The sequence below is a fragment of the Podarcis pityusensis genome (assembly GCF_964106645.2).
Source record: "Podarcis pityusensis genome assembly, chromosome: 7".
In the NCBI taxonomy this organism is placed as follows: domain Eukaryota; kingdom Metazoa; phylum Chordata; class Lepidosauria; order Squamata; family Lacertidae; genus Podarcis; species Podarcis pityusensis.
The window spans coordinates 34,523,629-34,539,707 of record NC_138031.1 but is presented as its reverse complement, the minus strand read 5'-3'; the positions used below and the strand labels follow the sequence as shown (position 1 = coordinate 34,539,707).

At 39.8% G+C, this 16,079-nt stretch overlaps 3 protein-coding genes across 8 annotated transcripts in view; 1 reads left to right on the top strand and 2 right to left on the bottom strand.

Moving 5' to 3' along the window:
* The window catches only part of CPA6 (carboxypeptidase A6), a 396,768-nt gene that overhangs the window by 162,239 nt on the left and 218,450 nt on the right, over positions 1–16,079 (bottom strand). The window lies entirely within an intron of this gene.
* LOC308481347 (uncharacterized protein) overlaps positions 1–16,079 on the bottom strand; it is an 81,247-nt gene that overhangs the window by 21,558 nt on the left and 43,610 nt on the right. Inside the window, exon 4 of one of the 3 annotated variants that reach the window (XM_081013688.1) lies at positions 7,400–7,419. The exons of the other annotated variants lie outside the window; for them this stretch is intronic. Within the exon in view, the coding sequence (XP_080869814.1) occupies positions 7,415–7,419 (5 nt within the window). The 3' untranslated portion in view covers positions 7,400–7,414. Of the gene's footprint in view, positions 1–7,399; positions 7,420–16,079 lie in introns of those variants that run through there. 3 annotated transcript variants of the gene reach the window in all.
* PREX2 (phosphatidylinositol-3,4,5-trisphosphate dependent Rac exchange factor 2) overlaps positions 1–16,079 on the top strand; it is a 110,045-nt gene that overhangs the window by 69,796 nt on the left and 24,170 nt on the right. For all 4 annotated transcript variants that reach the window (XM_081013262.1, XM_081013263.1, XM_081013260.1 and 1 more), the window contains 8 exons: positions 358–519; positions 3,478–3,700; positions 4,874–5,081; positions 9,390–9,569; positions 9,957–10,051; positions 10,948–11,030; positions 11,644–11,734; positions 12,743–12,871. In XM_081013262.1, the coding sequence (XP_080869388.1) occupies positions 358–519; positions 3,478–3,700; positions 4,874–5,081; positions 9,390–9,569; positions 9,957–10,051; positions 10,948–11,030; positions 11,644–11,734; positions 12,743–12,871 (1,171 nt within the window). The remainder of the gene's footprint in view (positions 1–357; positions 520–3,477; positions 3,701–4,873; positions 5,082–9,389; positions 9,570–9,956; positions 10,052–10,947; positions 11,031–11,643; positions 11,735–12,742; positions 12,872–16,079) is intronic.

Below are 16,079 nucleotides of genomic sequence, written 5' to 3'. Positions count from 1 at the left end.
CAATACAAATATGATAAGGGCAGGGTGTTAAGGTAATCAGGTTCCAGCTCACAGGGATAAAGGAATTGAGAGGAGGAGGAAGAAGAAGGAGGAAGAAGAAGCGATAGCCAAGTTGACTAGTGCTTAAGGAAGGCAGGTATGGCATATAGAAAGTTGTATATAAATGAATTAAATAAATAAACAAAATTGCAGCTCAGTATCTGGGAGCTATTGCTGACAAGCAGCATACTTAAATCTGAAAAGAAATATCCTCTGCAAGAAAAAATGTTTATTGTCCTGCATTACTTGTTTGTTTACACTGATATCTAATGGCAGTCTTGTTGACAGCAACACAACCCGCTTTTGTCTTACTCACAGATTCTCGAAGCTTTAGCAAAAAGTGATGAGCAATTTGTGCAAAACTGTAATAGTCTAAATAGTTTAAATGAAGTGATCCCCACTGAACTTCAGAGTAAATTCAGTGCCACTTGCAGTGAGAAAATTGAGCACATTTGCAGAAGGATCACTAGTTATAAAAAGGTAAGGAGCAAAAAAATTTTTTAAATTTTTTTTGGAAATTTATTGACTTTGTTTAGAAATTAAAAATACTCAGCTGGAACTAAATATGTGTAACTGAGATACTAGCCCTCCCACTGTTTACTCCTACCTACATTTCCCCTTCTCCTTCCTCTGTTGTCTCCCCTAGGTCAAATTCTATGTTAAATAAAAGGTCAGGCACCTGTCCACCTTGTGAGATGTCATGCACATTAATGATGCTAAAGAAAAAGGAATAATCAGCCATAATACAGAGAAATGTCTATGCTTATAATAATATTTTATTATCTTGTTAGTTATGCTGTTTCAAATGTTTATTTTATCCATTCCCCCTTTGAACAATGGATAGATAGGAGAGCAACCTGACCTGCAGGCCTAGTTAGATTTGCCAGACCTCCCAGTTCTGCTCAACAGACTGTTTTGGGCTGACCACATTGACAGGTCATTCACCTGATGTAATATGATGAAAGGCATGGACAAGTAAAGTTGTGGCTGCAAAGAAAGAATCAGGAACCCAAGAATGTCCTTATGAAAGTTCCATTGCAGCCATGGCTTCTATTCACTGCTGTTTAGTTAGTGCCGAATGCAAGTCCTGCTGCTTTCAGGCAGAAGCAGATCCATTTGGGAGCTCCTGTCTGGAGCGCCTGAGTGGGCTGATCCCTGCTGACTGGGTCCAAAATCAGTGCAGCTTGCATTTGGCATCAAATCTAAACAGTGCTGAAAGCCTGCTGCTCAAATGCGGCCTGTAGACGGTTGGCCACTATTTGACCCAGCCCTCTGGCCAAAAGGGGTTTCCCCACCCCTGCCCTAGTGATCCTTTATTTTGCTTGCATTTCACAAGAATTATACACGCATTAGAGTTTTACATTTGTACTTTGAAACTGGGTCTTTTGCTTTATGGACTAAAATGATGTTTCTAAACTGGAACCTGGCAAGCAAATGTTTGCAATTTGCAAGTGGGGAGAGAGAGAGGGGGCGGGGGGAAGAGAAAGAGACTTTAACACTCCACCACTTGACTTTAGAATAAATGGTTCAAAAACGTTTCATAGTCTAAATAAATATAGCTAGCAAACCATTTATTAAATCCTGTCTGTCTGTCTGTCTATTCACCTTACTTCAACTTGACTGCCTCGGATGGGTATTTTAACTGCTCAGTCAGAAATTCAATGTAGCCAAATACATTATGCTTTTCATATTTCTTGCCTACTTTACAAGAATTTAATGTGATGTGCAGTTTCCAGGATAAGAATAGCAAGATCATACTAGGTCAGGAGGAAGTACATTGGCACAACCACAAGGGGAAGGCGTATATAATTACTATACCTGATACACTATCTTATTATAAACCCACATATTCATCAACTTCTCAGATAAGACCTTTCCAAAATCCATAATCATGTTGCAAATTTGCCGTTTCAAAAATGTTTACTGTTCTTGATGGCTATTAGTAACCTGTTTCATTCCAAGAATAGCTATGCCTTTCTTTTAGGGAGGTTAATGTAACCATAGTAACAAAAGTGTGCTGTTAGCTTCATTGTGAAAGTTTGAAATCTATAAACAGAAATGCAGTGGCTTCCTGCAGTGCTTATTATTATCTCATTATTTCTCAGAGAAGTTTTAAGGCCTGGGTAATAGTCGCCACTTTTTCCAACACATGCATGAAAAGAAATGTGGAACTTACTTTTGACTTAAGTTGTAACTAGCCATTTGGCACCTGTGGGAGACAATGTGTGGGAGATTTAAATGTGAAAAATGTACAGTCAAACCTCGGTTCTCGGATGGCTCTGATTTAAAATGTTTCGGCTCCCAAACGCCCAAAACCTGGAAGAAAACGCTCCAGTTTTTGAACATTCCTCGGAACTTGAACATCCGATGCAGCTTCCGCCTGAGTGCAAGAAGCTCTTGCAACCAATTGGAAGCCATGCCTCGGTTGTCAAACGTTTCGGAAGTCAAACTGTCTTCTGGAATGGATTATGTTCGACAACCAAGATTTGACTGTACTGCCTTTCTTCATATTTAAGTGTCCTTGTGTCCTCCTTGTTCCAGTTTCACAAGTTTAAGTATAATATAGCCATACAAACATACATGGATAGAAATATTATCAGCATAGCATAGCAGAAATATTATCAACGCAGCACAGCATAAATTTCTTGTACAAGCTCAATAATCTGTTGATTTTATTCAAAACTGAAGCTGCACACAGGAATATAGATGTGTGTTTTTGTTTGTGGGTGTAGGAGTGCACTGTACCTATTGATCTGTAAGAAAAAGTACCTACTTTAGTTAGAATTGCTGCTAAGACTCCTATCAATTAAAAGTCTGCATTAACACTGATTATAAACTGCCTTATGGGGATTTTCCTGGAAAGGCAGGGAGCCAGTGTGGTGTAGTTAGAGTGTTGGACTAGGACAGGGGTCAAATTTCTGCTCAGCCATGAAAAGCTCCTTGAGTGACTGTGGGCCAGTCACTGTTTTTACCTCACAAGATTGTTGTAGGGATTAAATGAGGAGTGGGAGAACCAGATACACCAACTTGATGTAGAGTAAAATAAAAAAGTAAAATAAAATAAATAAAAACATCTAAATTAATGAAATAGGATAAGGATTCATTCTGTCTTAGGCTGCCACAGGATTATTCATTTTGCTTTTAATTGCTTTTCAAACTATTGTTCCCATAGTTAGTAATTAGAATAGAAGTAGCACTTGGACTCACCTGCAATCTTCTTCCTCTCTTCTCCAGTAAAAAGCAATATGAGGTTAGGCATGGACACAGAGAAGGAACATTGTTATATTTGAAGAAGTCAAACTTCAGTTCAGTTCCACCTATCAGGTTGGGGAATACTAAAGTGTGTGAGAGAATTTTCCTCATATCTGAAAAGTAAATAGAGCTAACTATATTTAAACCTTTTAGTAGTTGCTAATATACTCTACCCTGCCCCTGCAGTTTTCACGGGTGTTAAAAAACCGAGCTTGGCCTACTTTCAAGCAAGCAAAGTCAAAGATCTCACCACTGCACAGCAGTGACTTCTGCCCAACTAACTGCCATATCAACGTGATGGAAGTCTCATATCCTAAAACTTCAACGTCACTTGGCAGTGCTTTTGGTGTTCAGCTAGAGAGCAGAAAACATCTTTCCCATGAAAAAGAAAACAAACATACTGACCAAGGTAAGCTTCAATATGAGCTCTAGCTATCTACCTTCCTCTACCTACCTGACTGAAAACTACCCCTCAACATTTGAGCCCATGCTCAACATCAGCTGCAGCATTTTGCAGCAGCCAAGTAATCCCACATAGAGCACATTCCAGGAATCAAGCCTTGAAGGTTACCAATGCATGGATCACCATGGCTAGACCATCCCTGTCCCAAGCATGGCCATAGCTGACATATCAGCCACAGATGGTAAAAGGCACTCCTAGCCACTCATAAATTCCCAGTGACAGAAATGGATCCAGGAGCACCACCAAACTCTGAGCCTGTTCTTTCAAAGGGAGTGCAACCCCACCCAGAACAGGCAACTGCCCCATCTTCCAGATACAGTAACTACTAATCTATGGCACCTTCATCTTCCCATGGTTCAAGTTCAGTTTATTGCCCCTCATCCAGTCCACTACTGCACACAAAACACAGTCCAGATTATGCACAGCTGCCCCCGACTCACATGTTATGGAGAAGTACAGCTGTGTGTCATCAGCACATTGACTTTGCCCCAAAACTCCTAATGACCACAATCGGTGATTTCATATAGATGTTAAATAGCATTGAGGACAAGACACGACATTGTGGTACACCATAGTGCAAAGACCATGTAGCTGAAACACAGTCTCCCAATGCTACTTTCTGGACATGAACCTCTAGGTAGCAATGAAACCACTGCAAAACAGTGCCCTCAATACCCATCCCACACAGCTGATTCAGGAAGCTACCATAGTGCATGGTATCAAAAGCTGCCATTTCCTTAATCATTTTCTTTTCCTAGCATAAAGCAAACTAAGAACCAGTTAGGCACTGGCAGATTTTGCCAAAATGTTTGATCCTTCAGTGCTTGGGCTATTTAAACAGACTTTTTATAAACCTTGAATAACAGAACTAATGTTTCACTAGCAAGCAGACAATTTGCAAAAGAATGAATTAATTGTTATGCACAGTTGGATTTTCAATATCAAATTGCTCATGTGTTGAATGTGTAAAACTATTTTTTTAAACTCAGTATTTTATTCACTGGATTCATGAAAATGTATTATCTGCTATGGTTCAAAATAAGTGAGCTACAACTACAGAGGCTACAACTATACCTGATAACCTACTTAAGCATTCTATATTATTTCCTTCCTGCCCAGGTAAACTGAGTCCCATGGTTTATGTACAACATACAATTACCACTATGGCAGCTCCATCGGGACACTCCTTGGGTCAACAAGATGGCCATGGTTTGAGGTATCTGTTAAAAGAAGAGGATCTGGAAACACAAGACGTCTATCAGAAACTGTTGTGCAAACTGCAAGCTGCACTAAAAGAGGTGGAAAACTGTGTTTCTCAAATAGATGAGTAAGTAAAACTTATGGAATGTAGGGATTTTGGACATTAAGACATAAATTTGCTTTGAAAGGAGCCCTTCCCAACATTGTAGCTTAGCCTATGTATTGGACTTCTCTGTGAGGGCTATAGTTCAGGGGTAGGATATTTCATTTGTGTGCTGCACATCCTGGGTTAAATACCTGCCATTTCATTCATATATACAGTGGCACCTTGGGTTACATACGCTTCAGGTTACAGACTCTGCTAACCCAGAAATAGTGCTTCAGGTTAAGAACTTTGCTTCAGGATGAGAACAGCAGGAGGCCCCATTAGCTAAAGTGGTGCTTCAGGTTAAGTACAGTTTCAGGTTAAGTACGGACCTCCGGAACGAATTAAGTACTTAACCCGAGGTACCACTGTATATGTGTGTGTGTGTGTGTGTGTGTGTGTGTGTGTATATATATATATATATATATATGATTTTGGAAGCATGGCTGGAAAGTACCTCAGCCTGAGACCTTGGAGAGCTTCTTTAAGCTAGAATAGACAGAAGTGAGTTAGATGATCTGACTCATTGGCACAGTCATATAAGTCAAGGAGTAAAAGGATAAAGGCCATTGGAACAATGCAGTTCCCTAAAATCAATATAAAAAAATCAATATAAAATTGGCAGAAAATGATAGCAAAGAGTTTAAGGTGGGGTGGATTAAATCCTATTTATTTATTTCCAAGATGTACATACTGCTCAAATGACCTCTTTAAGCAGTTTACAATTTAAAATAATACAATGTGATACAATAAAAACCACAGCAAAATGTTACAGTATAAAACAACAAGAAAATAGAAAAAACAGAAGCAGGAATGGCCCAGCCATTAGGCAAAGTGAGGCAACCGCTTCAAGTGGCAGATGCTGGGGGATATTATTATTAGTAGTAGTATTTGTATTAGTATTATATTAAATATATTTGTATACTTCCCTATACCTATAGGTCTCAGGGTGGTTCACAACATAAAATCACAATATAAAGACACTAAATACATTATAGAAACAAGAAAGAGCCAATAATCTCCCCTCCCCATTGCTGTTTCTCTTGAGCGCCTCAGCCATTCCCCTGAGTTGGGACAGGAGGATGTGGTGCGTCCTGCCCCCCAAAACTAGCTTTCTGCCTCGGGTTTGGTGGTGCACACTACCTCATCAGCAATGTTGAATTAAGATTCAGTTGCCAGTCCAGTTAGCTTCTTTATCTGGAATGGAGAAGGGTGCCATATTGATCTTTGCCTCAAGCCAAAATATGTCTTGGGCCAGCCATGAATAGTAGCCATATCATTCCCCCCTCTCACACACTTCATAACCTCAACATCTTCCTGATTAAACGGGTTTAAACTAACCTCCTAAAAGTCAGTGGTGACTGACTGACTTCCTTAGGTGAAAGGTTTCAGTGATAGCTGTCGGGTGTGTGTGCAGCAGCCAGGCCCTGTGACCAATAGGACTTTGCAGGACTGGGGCCTTCCTAAGTTTGTTCTGAAGAGGCAAGGCGCGGCCTCACAGGTGAGGCTGATTGGTAACTCACAGCACCTGGTGGCAAGAGCTGGGAAGGGATATAAGGCCAGCATTTCCCTTCAGCTCTTTGCCACAGCAACACGCTCCCTGTGTTTGGCTTCTTGCTTCCTGATCCTTGAACATCAGCTTCTTGACTCCCTGCTTCTTGATCCTTGGACCCTTGACTTCTTGCTACTTGATCCTCGGACCCCTGACTTCGTGCCTCCTTGCTTCCTGACCCCTTCCTGACCCTTGGCTTCTTGACTCCTGGCTTCTGGACCCCCGTTCCTGCTCCCACCCCGCCATCTTGCCCCTGGTTCTGACATCCTCTGCTGGGACTTCGATCGCCCGTGAACCGGACCGTGACAATAGCTCCTCTACTGAAAGAGTTTCGTTTTAAATAAGCACAACTTTCCCAATTAGTCATAAATACTGGCCCAGTGAAATTGCTTTTATAACCAAAATTGATGAACAAAAAGTCAAACGAACACATTCACTGACATATTTATGTACATCTTTTTCAAAGAGCTACAACACAATTTCAAATAATTTGTATTTTTTTAGATGATAGATTGAATTGTTCACATTTCGTATATGAATACATACATTATAAATCTGAAATATCACAGAGTGAAATAGCCACAGAGTGAAACAGGGAAAAGTTGTTTTAATCCTTTAAAATCATCAATCTCTTTTGATCAATATTTACATTTTCAGTCTCAGTTATTATTTCAGTAGCTTTTTTACTTGGTAAATCTCAATGTCATTTATTTTCTGTTCTTGAGACTTATGTGATGTAGCACCAGTACTTTCCTATTTTTTTTCATGCTGGAGTAAAAATGATATAATTAAGAAAACATAAATTGTGTGAGTCACATAGTTGCAAATGTTAACAATACACAAGAGAATCTTACATAAAGTATTTATATTGTAAAAGAATTCTGTATAAAGTGAACCAGTAGAAAATCCTATTTAAGATGTACAGATTGAACAAAGGGTATAAACTTTTTAATACTTAGAATTGTCAGGCTTCTTATCACTATTCCTTATGGGCTTATAGGCTGCCAGCATTTAATTGTTCTGAAATAAAGCAGTTTTGTACAGGAAACAGGATACCCAGAAGCCTATTTTTAAATCTCTGTGGAAGAATAGGAAAAATGAGGCCAGGATTGTCTGGCTGCCAGTATCAATTTACACAGTGCCTAGTTTCTGGAGTTCTATCACACCCTAGTATCATTAGACCAATATATACAGGATGCACAAGGTCCCAGGGACCTCTCCACAGGAGAGCAACTAGCAACCAGAGCAGGCAATACTTAGTCATCCTATTTTACATCCTATTTGTGCTCTGTTTCTGCTGTAAGTAGAATAATGTAAGTACTGCTTACATTATTTGTAAGAAGTACTTGATTCCTCCCTGCCCCAGAGTAGTACTTGGCTGAAATGATTATTTCCAATAAATTTTATTGCCCATCATGGAAGAGTTTTGTGATTAAATACTAAAATTTGTACTGATGCATAATAAGATGCATAGCTACATTTGTGCTAATAAGAATAACACTTACATTGCCCCTGGGCTATTTCCTATTGCTGCTTTATGCGAAATGGTGATGAACATTCCTTTCCTGCTACTGATGCCAATACTGTAAAATTTGAATGTAGCAGCTGAGTGCTTGGAAGGTTTGAGAGCTGCTGTTTATGCTTCCATCTTTTGAGTTTGATAAGTTTGTTTCTAGATTTCATGCATTGTTTAATCACCTTAGATGGAAAGATGTAGCAGTGCACCTTAATGTATACATTGCTAAGCCCCTAAATTATGGCAAAATTGTATGTCTTTCATTTAATTTAGAATAACATCTGTTTGCATTTATTATGAATGCACAATTTCCTTTTGTGGTATGTCACTAAGCAGCTGAGGCACACCCACCCATTGGGTTGTAAGAATACTCATTGGATTGTGTCTCTGTTCTCACATAATCATACTAACCACATTTACTAAAATTAGTTTATCCCAGAGATTATTGTACCTTGGTCCTCTGGTTCTATATTGATACATTAAGGAAATAATCCTATGCACAAGAAGCTGGCATAAAGCAAGATGATGTAAATTAAGCTGGCACAGAGTCACACCAGATCCAACTTCCATTCAGCAGTGAGACGAGTGCTGCCTAAGTCTGGCAGAGGGAAAATAAGCCTTTAGAATAGTTTCTGAGTTACACCACCCTTTCTGTCAGCTTGATTTATGCCAGGTTGCCAGGACACATGACCAAATTGAACAGGCTTCGAAAGCAGCCTATACCCCTGCCCTTGGTCCCACCTACACTATGCCCCTGGCCACTTTTTCAGTGTTTACACCACCTTATGATCTGCTGGGCTCAGCTCAGCCAGCTGTGTGGGGATGGGGCAGATACACCGGCAGCTCTCTGAGCTCAGAATGAGGGAGTCAAGCTGGCATAGCCCAGCTACACCAAGAACCGCCTAACTCAGCTGCAGATCTGCTGGAGCCTCACCTGCTCATCCAGGTACACAATTACTCCCAAAGCTTCTATAAGATGGGCTAACGTAACAATGATTTGGACAGAGTGGTTCCTGTCTTAAGTTAGGTGTGCTTGATTAGATACGGTGTGAGCTAAGCCATACTGATTATTATTATTTATATCTTATAATTCTGCTGAATTTTAGGACAGTACCATGTCCACTTCGGCACACGCTAGTTTTCATACTGTATTTGTGGCATTACTGTTATTTAAAAATAAAAACAATCCTTACTTACAGTAGCTGAATTTATCCCATTTCAGCCTCCTTTCTTCAATAACATACTCTCCACAATCAGAACGGAAAAACCACGAGCCATTAACACCAACAGACAGTGATAGTGAAAAAGGAGAACGAAATGGGAAAAAGGTCTGTTTCAGTGTAGCAGCTGATGAACAGGAAGATTCTGGCCATGACACCATTAGCAACCGGGATTCATACAGGTAAACTCTTACCTCCATCAATGAATGAATCATGTCTTCAGTTGTTGCTGCATATAAAGCTATACAAACATTTTGCTGTTACTTAAAAACTTTGTATGGTTAAAATAACAGTAAAAAAGATGTGTTATAGTGTTATAATTAACAGACGTTTGATTTATTTCAAAGGACTGAAGCTCACTTAGCTTAAACTCTGCCTTTGGTATTATTCTGTTCAATTTTAAAATGTTGAGCTTTCTTGCTCACAAAATGTACAGCCTGGATAACTTAGGTTAGGAACTGTAAAGAGGCGCTTGGTCAAGAGAAAAAGATAAAAGGATGGAAAAGCTGCTGTTTAAATATAAATGTTCCAAGAGGATTTATAATGTGTGTTTTCTTATCCCCATTCAGTGATTGCAACAGCAACAGAAATTCTAGTGCATCTTTTACCAGTATTTCCAGTAGCCAATGCAGTTCCTTCTTTCACAGTGATGAAATGGATTCAGGTAATTCTGTTACCCCCACCCGCACCAAATGTACTTTGCTAGAGGAAATTGTATGAGATTTGTTAACTAGATGGGTTTGTCTACTTCCCTTCTGAAGTAGATGAAAGGAATGTTTGTCTTCCTTTTGCTTTAATGCCTGCTTCAGTTAGCTCTACAGATGCTTCAACTTCTGATGCAAATAAAGTGAATCTGTAAGAAGTGTTGTCCTTTGATCTTGCAAAATACTTACGTGAAAATTAGGCTGGGTGCAAGAATCATCTTAATCTCCTCACCACTACCACAAATGGCTTGGGAACAGAGAACAAAGAGCAACGGCCAGTGTGTCAGTGCAAAGCTCCTGATTCAGTAATGAGGGCAACCTCAACTCCCTGTGCTTCAAACAAAGTTAGTTAGATGCTGAGAAATTTCCAACACTCAAACATGGAACAGTCATACAACACTTTAACACCTGACAGCAATGCTTTGCCATTTCAGGATTTTTTCTTCTTCTTTCTTAAATCAAACAAACAACTCCTCTTTGCTTCTTCTGCCAGGCGATTGAAATAGTCAGTCATTACTAGTTAAAAGTGAAAGATGTTGAGAAACAGTTTTACCACCTTCCCCCACAAAGCCCTGACATATCAGGAACTGGAATGAGGAATGAAATGGATTAGATGGGCTGCAGTGAGCATCAATAAAACTGTGAGGAAAGCTAAAAGGAAAGCAGCTGTAGTAGGAAAAGGAATGAGATGGTCATTTCACCTTTGGAATACCCTGTCCTGGAAGCAGAAGCAGTGCCATCACATATGGCAGCAATATTAGACCCCTTTTCTGTGCAACAAAGTGATCCACGTGTAAGGTTTGTACAGTCTGCTAAATTCAAAAGCTCATAAGAATTTCAAATATTCTTTTAATAGGTGATGAACTTCCTTTAAGTATACGCATCTCTCATGACAAGCAGGACAAACTCCATGGTTGTCTGGAACATCTTTTTGGTCAGGTATTCAATTATTACCATCTATGATTCTATGATTTTTTTTGTGGTGCAAAAACAGTGCTATCGTCTAATAAAATGAGACTATACAGGGATGCATTGTGAAAATTATCTGAAGCAATTTCCCCTCTCTTTCTGGCTTGCATCGTTATTTCAAATGCTGTGCCTTAGATATTTATTCTTCTCTAGAAAGTATTCTTAGGCATGAGCCTGCTTTGCATGCAAAAGGTCCTTGGTTCAATCCCTAGCATCTCTAGGTAGGGCTGGGAAAAGACCTTAGTCTTGAAATCCTAGAGGGTCCCTGCCAGTCCAGCTAGTTGCACCAATATGGTCTGACTTAGTACATGTCCCCAGGAAACCTAATACCAGCCCCTGGCCTCTGTGCAATTCTTTAAAGTTAAAAGCAAACATGGAGTATGGGGTCAGATTACAACTGTAGCACTGGCAGAGAGGAATTTCACCCTTTCCATACTCATATTCCTGATCTTACGCCAAAGCTTCTGTTTGTCCCAAAGGGAAAACTTGCGCCTACCTTTTGTGTTTGTCTCAATGGATCCAACATAAACTTTACAAAAAGCTAGTTACGTTTTCACCATTCAATTGCTTTTCAACTCTACAGGTAGATTCAATTATCAATCTACTGAAAGGACCAGCAGTGGCAAGAGCTTTTGAGCAGACAAAGTTCTTCACACCAGGTCGAAGCTTGCAAGGTAATATTCAAACCCAAGTATGGCAGTCAATGCGGTTTCAAACAGAAACAGAAGATAGATACACCTGTTAATATGGCACTGGAGTTAAAAAAAAAGAAGAATATTTTTTAATATGAAAGGGTTCTATTCTGTCACATGAAACAGCCTGAATTTCAAGATATTTCTCTGAGACTGTCCTCTGTGTTCTGCTACCTGTGTTAGGAGAGTGATAACTAGGGAAAGGACCTTCCCTGTTTTTGAATGCTCTCACCAAGAACGCTCACATGGCAATGCTTTTATTTGTCCAACCATTTTTATACAACATCTTAAACAATGTAATAACTGTCAGTTAGTAATCTTTTAGAACTGGTGTTTTAATTGTTTTATTGAGATTGTGTTCACACTTATTTATTATTGTGTTTTATACATTTACATTGTAAGCCATTCTGATTCACTCAGGACTGAAGAGCAGGCTATAAATATTAATAGTAAAACAAATAAGCCTACAAATAAAATTCTGGCTTGTGTAAACCTTAATTTGCCCCCAATCAGAATTAGCAACAGAGTTCAAAATATGATTTTCATGAGATCTGGGGTGCCTAAGGCGAAATAGGGCACATACGACCCATTTCATATATTGTTAGTTAATATCATGGTTTGATTGCTGTGTCTGGAAGTTATATAGGAGTGTCAGAGCAGGTGGCCTATTAACTTTTTTGGAATTATTTGCAAACCTCATGTTCTTATGAGGAGTCTAAACTATTTTTTTACTGAACAGCATTTCTAAAACATGTTGGTTATTATGTTAGTTGTTATCTGGAAAATATATTATGAAGTGTTGCATTCTATTTATGCCCAACTAAATTAGTGCTGGTGTTGAATGAAAATGTTTATTCAGAGATTTAAATACAACAAGTCTTGACTCAAGGAAATGAATCTGAAGGCTCACCTTCAATATTTAAGTTCACTAAACTTATGGAGCAAAATGAAATTATAACAAATTAAAGAAGTAATTTTGCTTTTGAACAGAGTTTCAGCAAGAGATTGGACCTAAACTCAGCTGCCCAAAGAGATTGAGACTTCACATCAAACAAGACCCCTGGAATCTCCCCAGCAGTGTCCAAAATCTTTCCCAAAACATCAGAAAACTTGTTGAAGGTAACTCATTTATCATAGGTAGTTTTGTCATACTTCTGAGATAGAGCTTGTGAGATTTATTGAATCTTTCGAGGAATAATGTATATTCCAAAACAATACCAGTAGCCTGACTAGCTTAGTTAATGGTGACTAATGTTGCTAATGGGAGACCCTAGACCTGTGTTCAGAAATTGGAGTCGTCATTGCCTTCTTTGATGTAATGGGGAGAATTCATGAGCTATGATATCAGCTTCTCCAGTCATCCTGCCTGGTGACTGCAAGGAACTAGTAGGTAGGACTACTCTGGAGAAGCCGTCAGTAATATCTTGTGCTTGAGCTGTAGCAGTAGTCTCCACAGGGTCTTCTTGATTATTGGTTTTCTCTTGCTAGTTCACCCCATCCTGTCTGCAGTCACTTTGTGGATAAAGGAAAAGTCTCAGCATAGTTGGCTAACATGTCCAAATTCCTACTTAATAAAAGCTGCATTTTTCTGCACATTATAAGCCCAATCCATTATCAGTATTTTAAGTTAATTTGAAGATATTTAATGTCTCCTGAGCTGCATCTAGAATTTGCAAATACCCAAACAGAGACCAGAAAATCTCTTTTGACTCGCATCTAAACTCATTTTGGTGAACCAAGTATGCTGTGATTGAAACTTTGCTGATTTGTTATGGAAGTTAACTAAAGTAATCTATGATGAAAATCAGGGGCTGTTGAGCTTTTGGTCATAGTTCTTTTTAGTGTGTACGCAGAATACCAAATTAAATGATGATTGGTGATTAAACATAGATGTAATATTAAAATATTCACTGCTCTTCAACTGATTTTAGTAGTGAATAATGAGGATAAAAATAGAAAATTCATTCTATTCATATCATGATTTTTCTAAGATTTCACTTGGTTTGTTCACTTAGATAGAAAGGAGATTATTAGAAATACACAACAAAAGCTGTCCTACAAAAACGGACCAGAGCTACTTAGTTTCCTTAGGAAATACTGTAGGTGAAAATGTTTAATTCAATGTGAAATATATTCAAGGCCAGCAGACGAATTTTAAAGACTTGTAATGTGACCAGGGACAGATAAGGATGATTAATTAAGCTGCCTGGTGTGCATTTCAGTATGCATTTGGCAGTTGCATTGGTTCACTGAAATTAGGTAGATATTAATGAGAAGTTCTGCTGATTGTGATGGCAGAAGGATAGTGTTTAGAATCATTTGAAGCAAGGTGTCACAAATATGCTGATGACACCCAGCATTTCTATGTAACAGCTGAATCAAGAGAGGCCATGCATGTCCCAAAACAGTGCCTTGATGCAGCCATGGGAAGGAGGACTGCTAAAAAGCTGCAACTGAATCCTGATGGGAGACCCAATGGATGGGCAATCCCAAGTCTCACAGTTGGGGTGCACACCTGCTCTCAATGGGGTTATAGCTCCTCTGAAGGAGCAGGTGTATAGTTCTGGGGTGTTCCTAGATCCATCACTGACTCAGTCTGGGTGACCTCCGTGGCTCAGAATACACCTTACCAGCTTCAATTTTTCTACCAACTATGACCATGCATTGACAGGGATAATTTGGCTGTTCATACATTGGCAACGTGACTACTCTTGAGTTTTGTTTGGAAGCTGCAGCTGCAAGAGAGCAAGTTTAAGGGTTTGTTGGTATGTAAAGTTCTAAACTTGGGACCACAGTCTGCTTTCCTCTATACAGATCTAGCTGAGCTTTTTAAGATCTTCCAACCAATTTATCACTTCTTGACAATGCAGAAGCAGGCCTTTTCAGTGGTAGCGTCCACATTCTGGAATGTACTCCCTGTTGGAATTCTGCCTGGGTCAGAGGAATGTGCCACAAGCGTAGGCACCGGCAGATATTCCTGTCGACCTCCCCGCGTCTCCCAACCTCTGCTGATAAGCAGGCGAGGTCCGGCGATTCTTCTCAGATGTATGAGAGGAACACACCGTTCTTCCTCTCTCCCCTTTGGTGTCCCCAGGGAGGGGAAAGAAGCAGACAGAAAACTATTTACATCATTTATTTCTGCCTCTTACATCAGTACAGAGAATCATGTCTGCACTCAACAACAGCAAGGAGAAAACTCCTCCCAAGTACATCCAGTACGGGTCATATGACACACTGAGCTAACATCCGGTGCTCAGTACAGAATGGACTGCCCCTTTGTTCCCATGGCAACAGCCACAAACATCCTGTCTGGCTTTCCAGCCACAAGCAGCTGGCTGAGCTGCTAAAGCCTTTGCTTGCTGCAGCATTGGTGCTTTATGGTAACATACTCCCCCTAAAGTATCAATGTGTGCTGCGAGCAAAGCGTCATCCAGAGAAGAAAACAAACAGTTGTTATATTTATAACATTCCCCTGTTGTTTCAGTTCCACCCTTGGAACTACCCGCCACTGGTTTAACCAATGTACCTCTCTGGTTGTGTGACTTCGCATTACCTTGGTTAACACCTCTCTGTTGTGCCTTTGTCTCTGACTCAGACACAGCTTCAATCTGTCCTTGGTCGTTTACAATAGCAACATATGCAAGGTTAGCAAACTCCTTTGAATACCTCTTGGGTGGTACACCCTTCGTTGCTCTCTCAGACCTACGTAAGAGGTTCTGATCCTCTGTGCTCACTGGTTCAACCTTTGGACTCTCTGGAGAACCAGTACTAAGCTTAATCAATGGTTCATCCTCCTCTTCTGAGGGTCTAGTCATTATGTGAGATTTCCTCTCAATGACTGTGACAACTGAGCTGTCTGAGCTATCGCTGTCATCATCAGTACTACTGAACTCAATAAGATCAAACTCATCATCATCATCATCTGAATTGCCACCTGTGGGAAATGTTTGTACTATCCGCTCTTGCTTTGGAGCACTCTCTAGGAACTTTGTGAGAATCACCTGACCAGATTCAGACAAAATTACTCTGTAGAGACCCTTTTCATAACCCACAAAAATGCCTCTGGCATTCTTTACACCACCTGGAGCTTCTGTTCTCACATGAGACCCGAAAACCTTAAAATAGGCAACAGAAGGTTTTCTATTGAACAGCTTCTCAAAAGGAGAACATCCCAACTCTGTTGAGACTTTTCTCAGCCACACATGAAGATAGGACGCTAGCGATTCGGCCCAATATTCATGTGGCAAATGTGAACTCAGCAATTGCGCATTCATCCCCTTTTGCAATTCTTTGTTCACTTTTACACAGACCCCCCTGTTCCACGCTT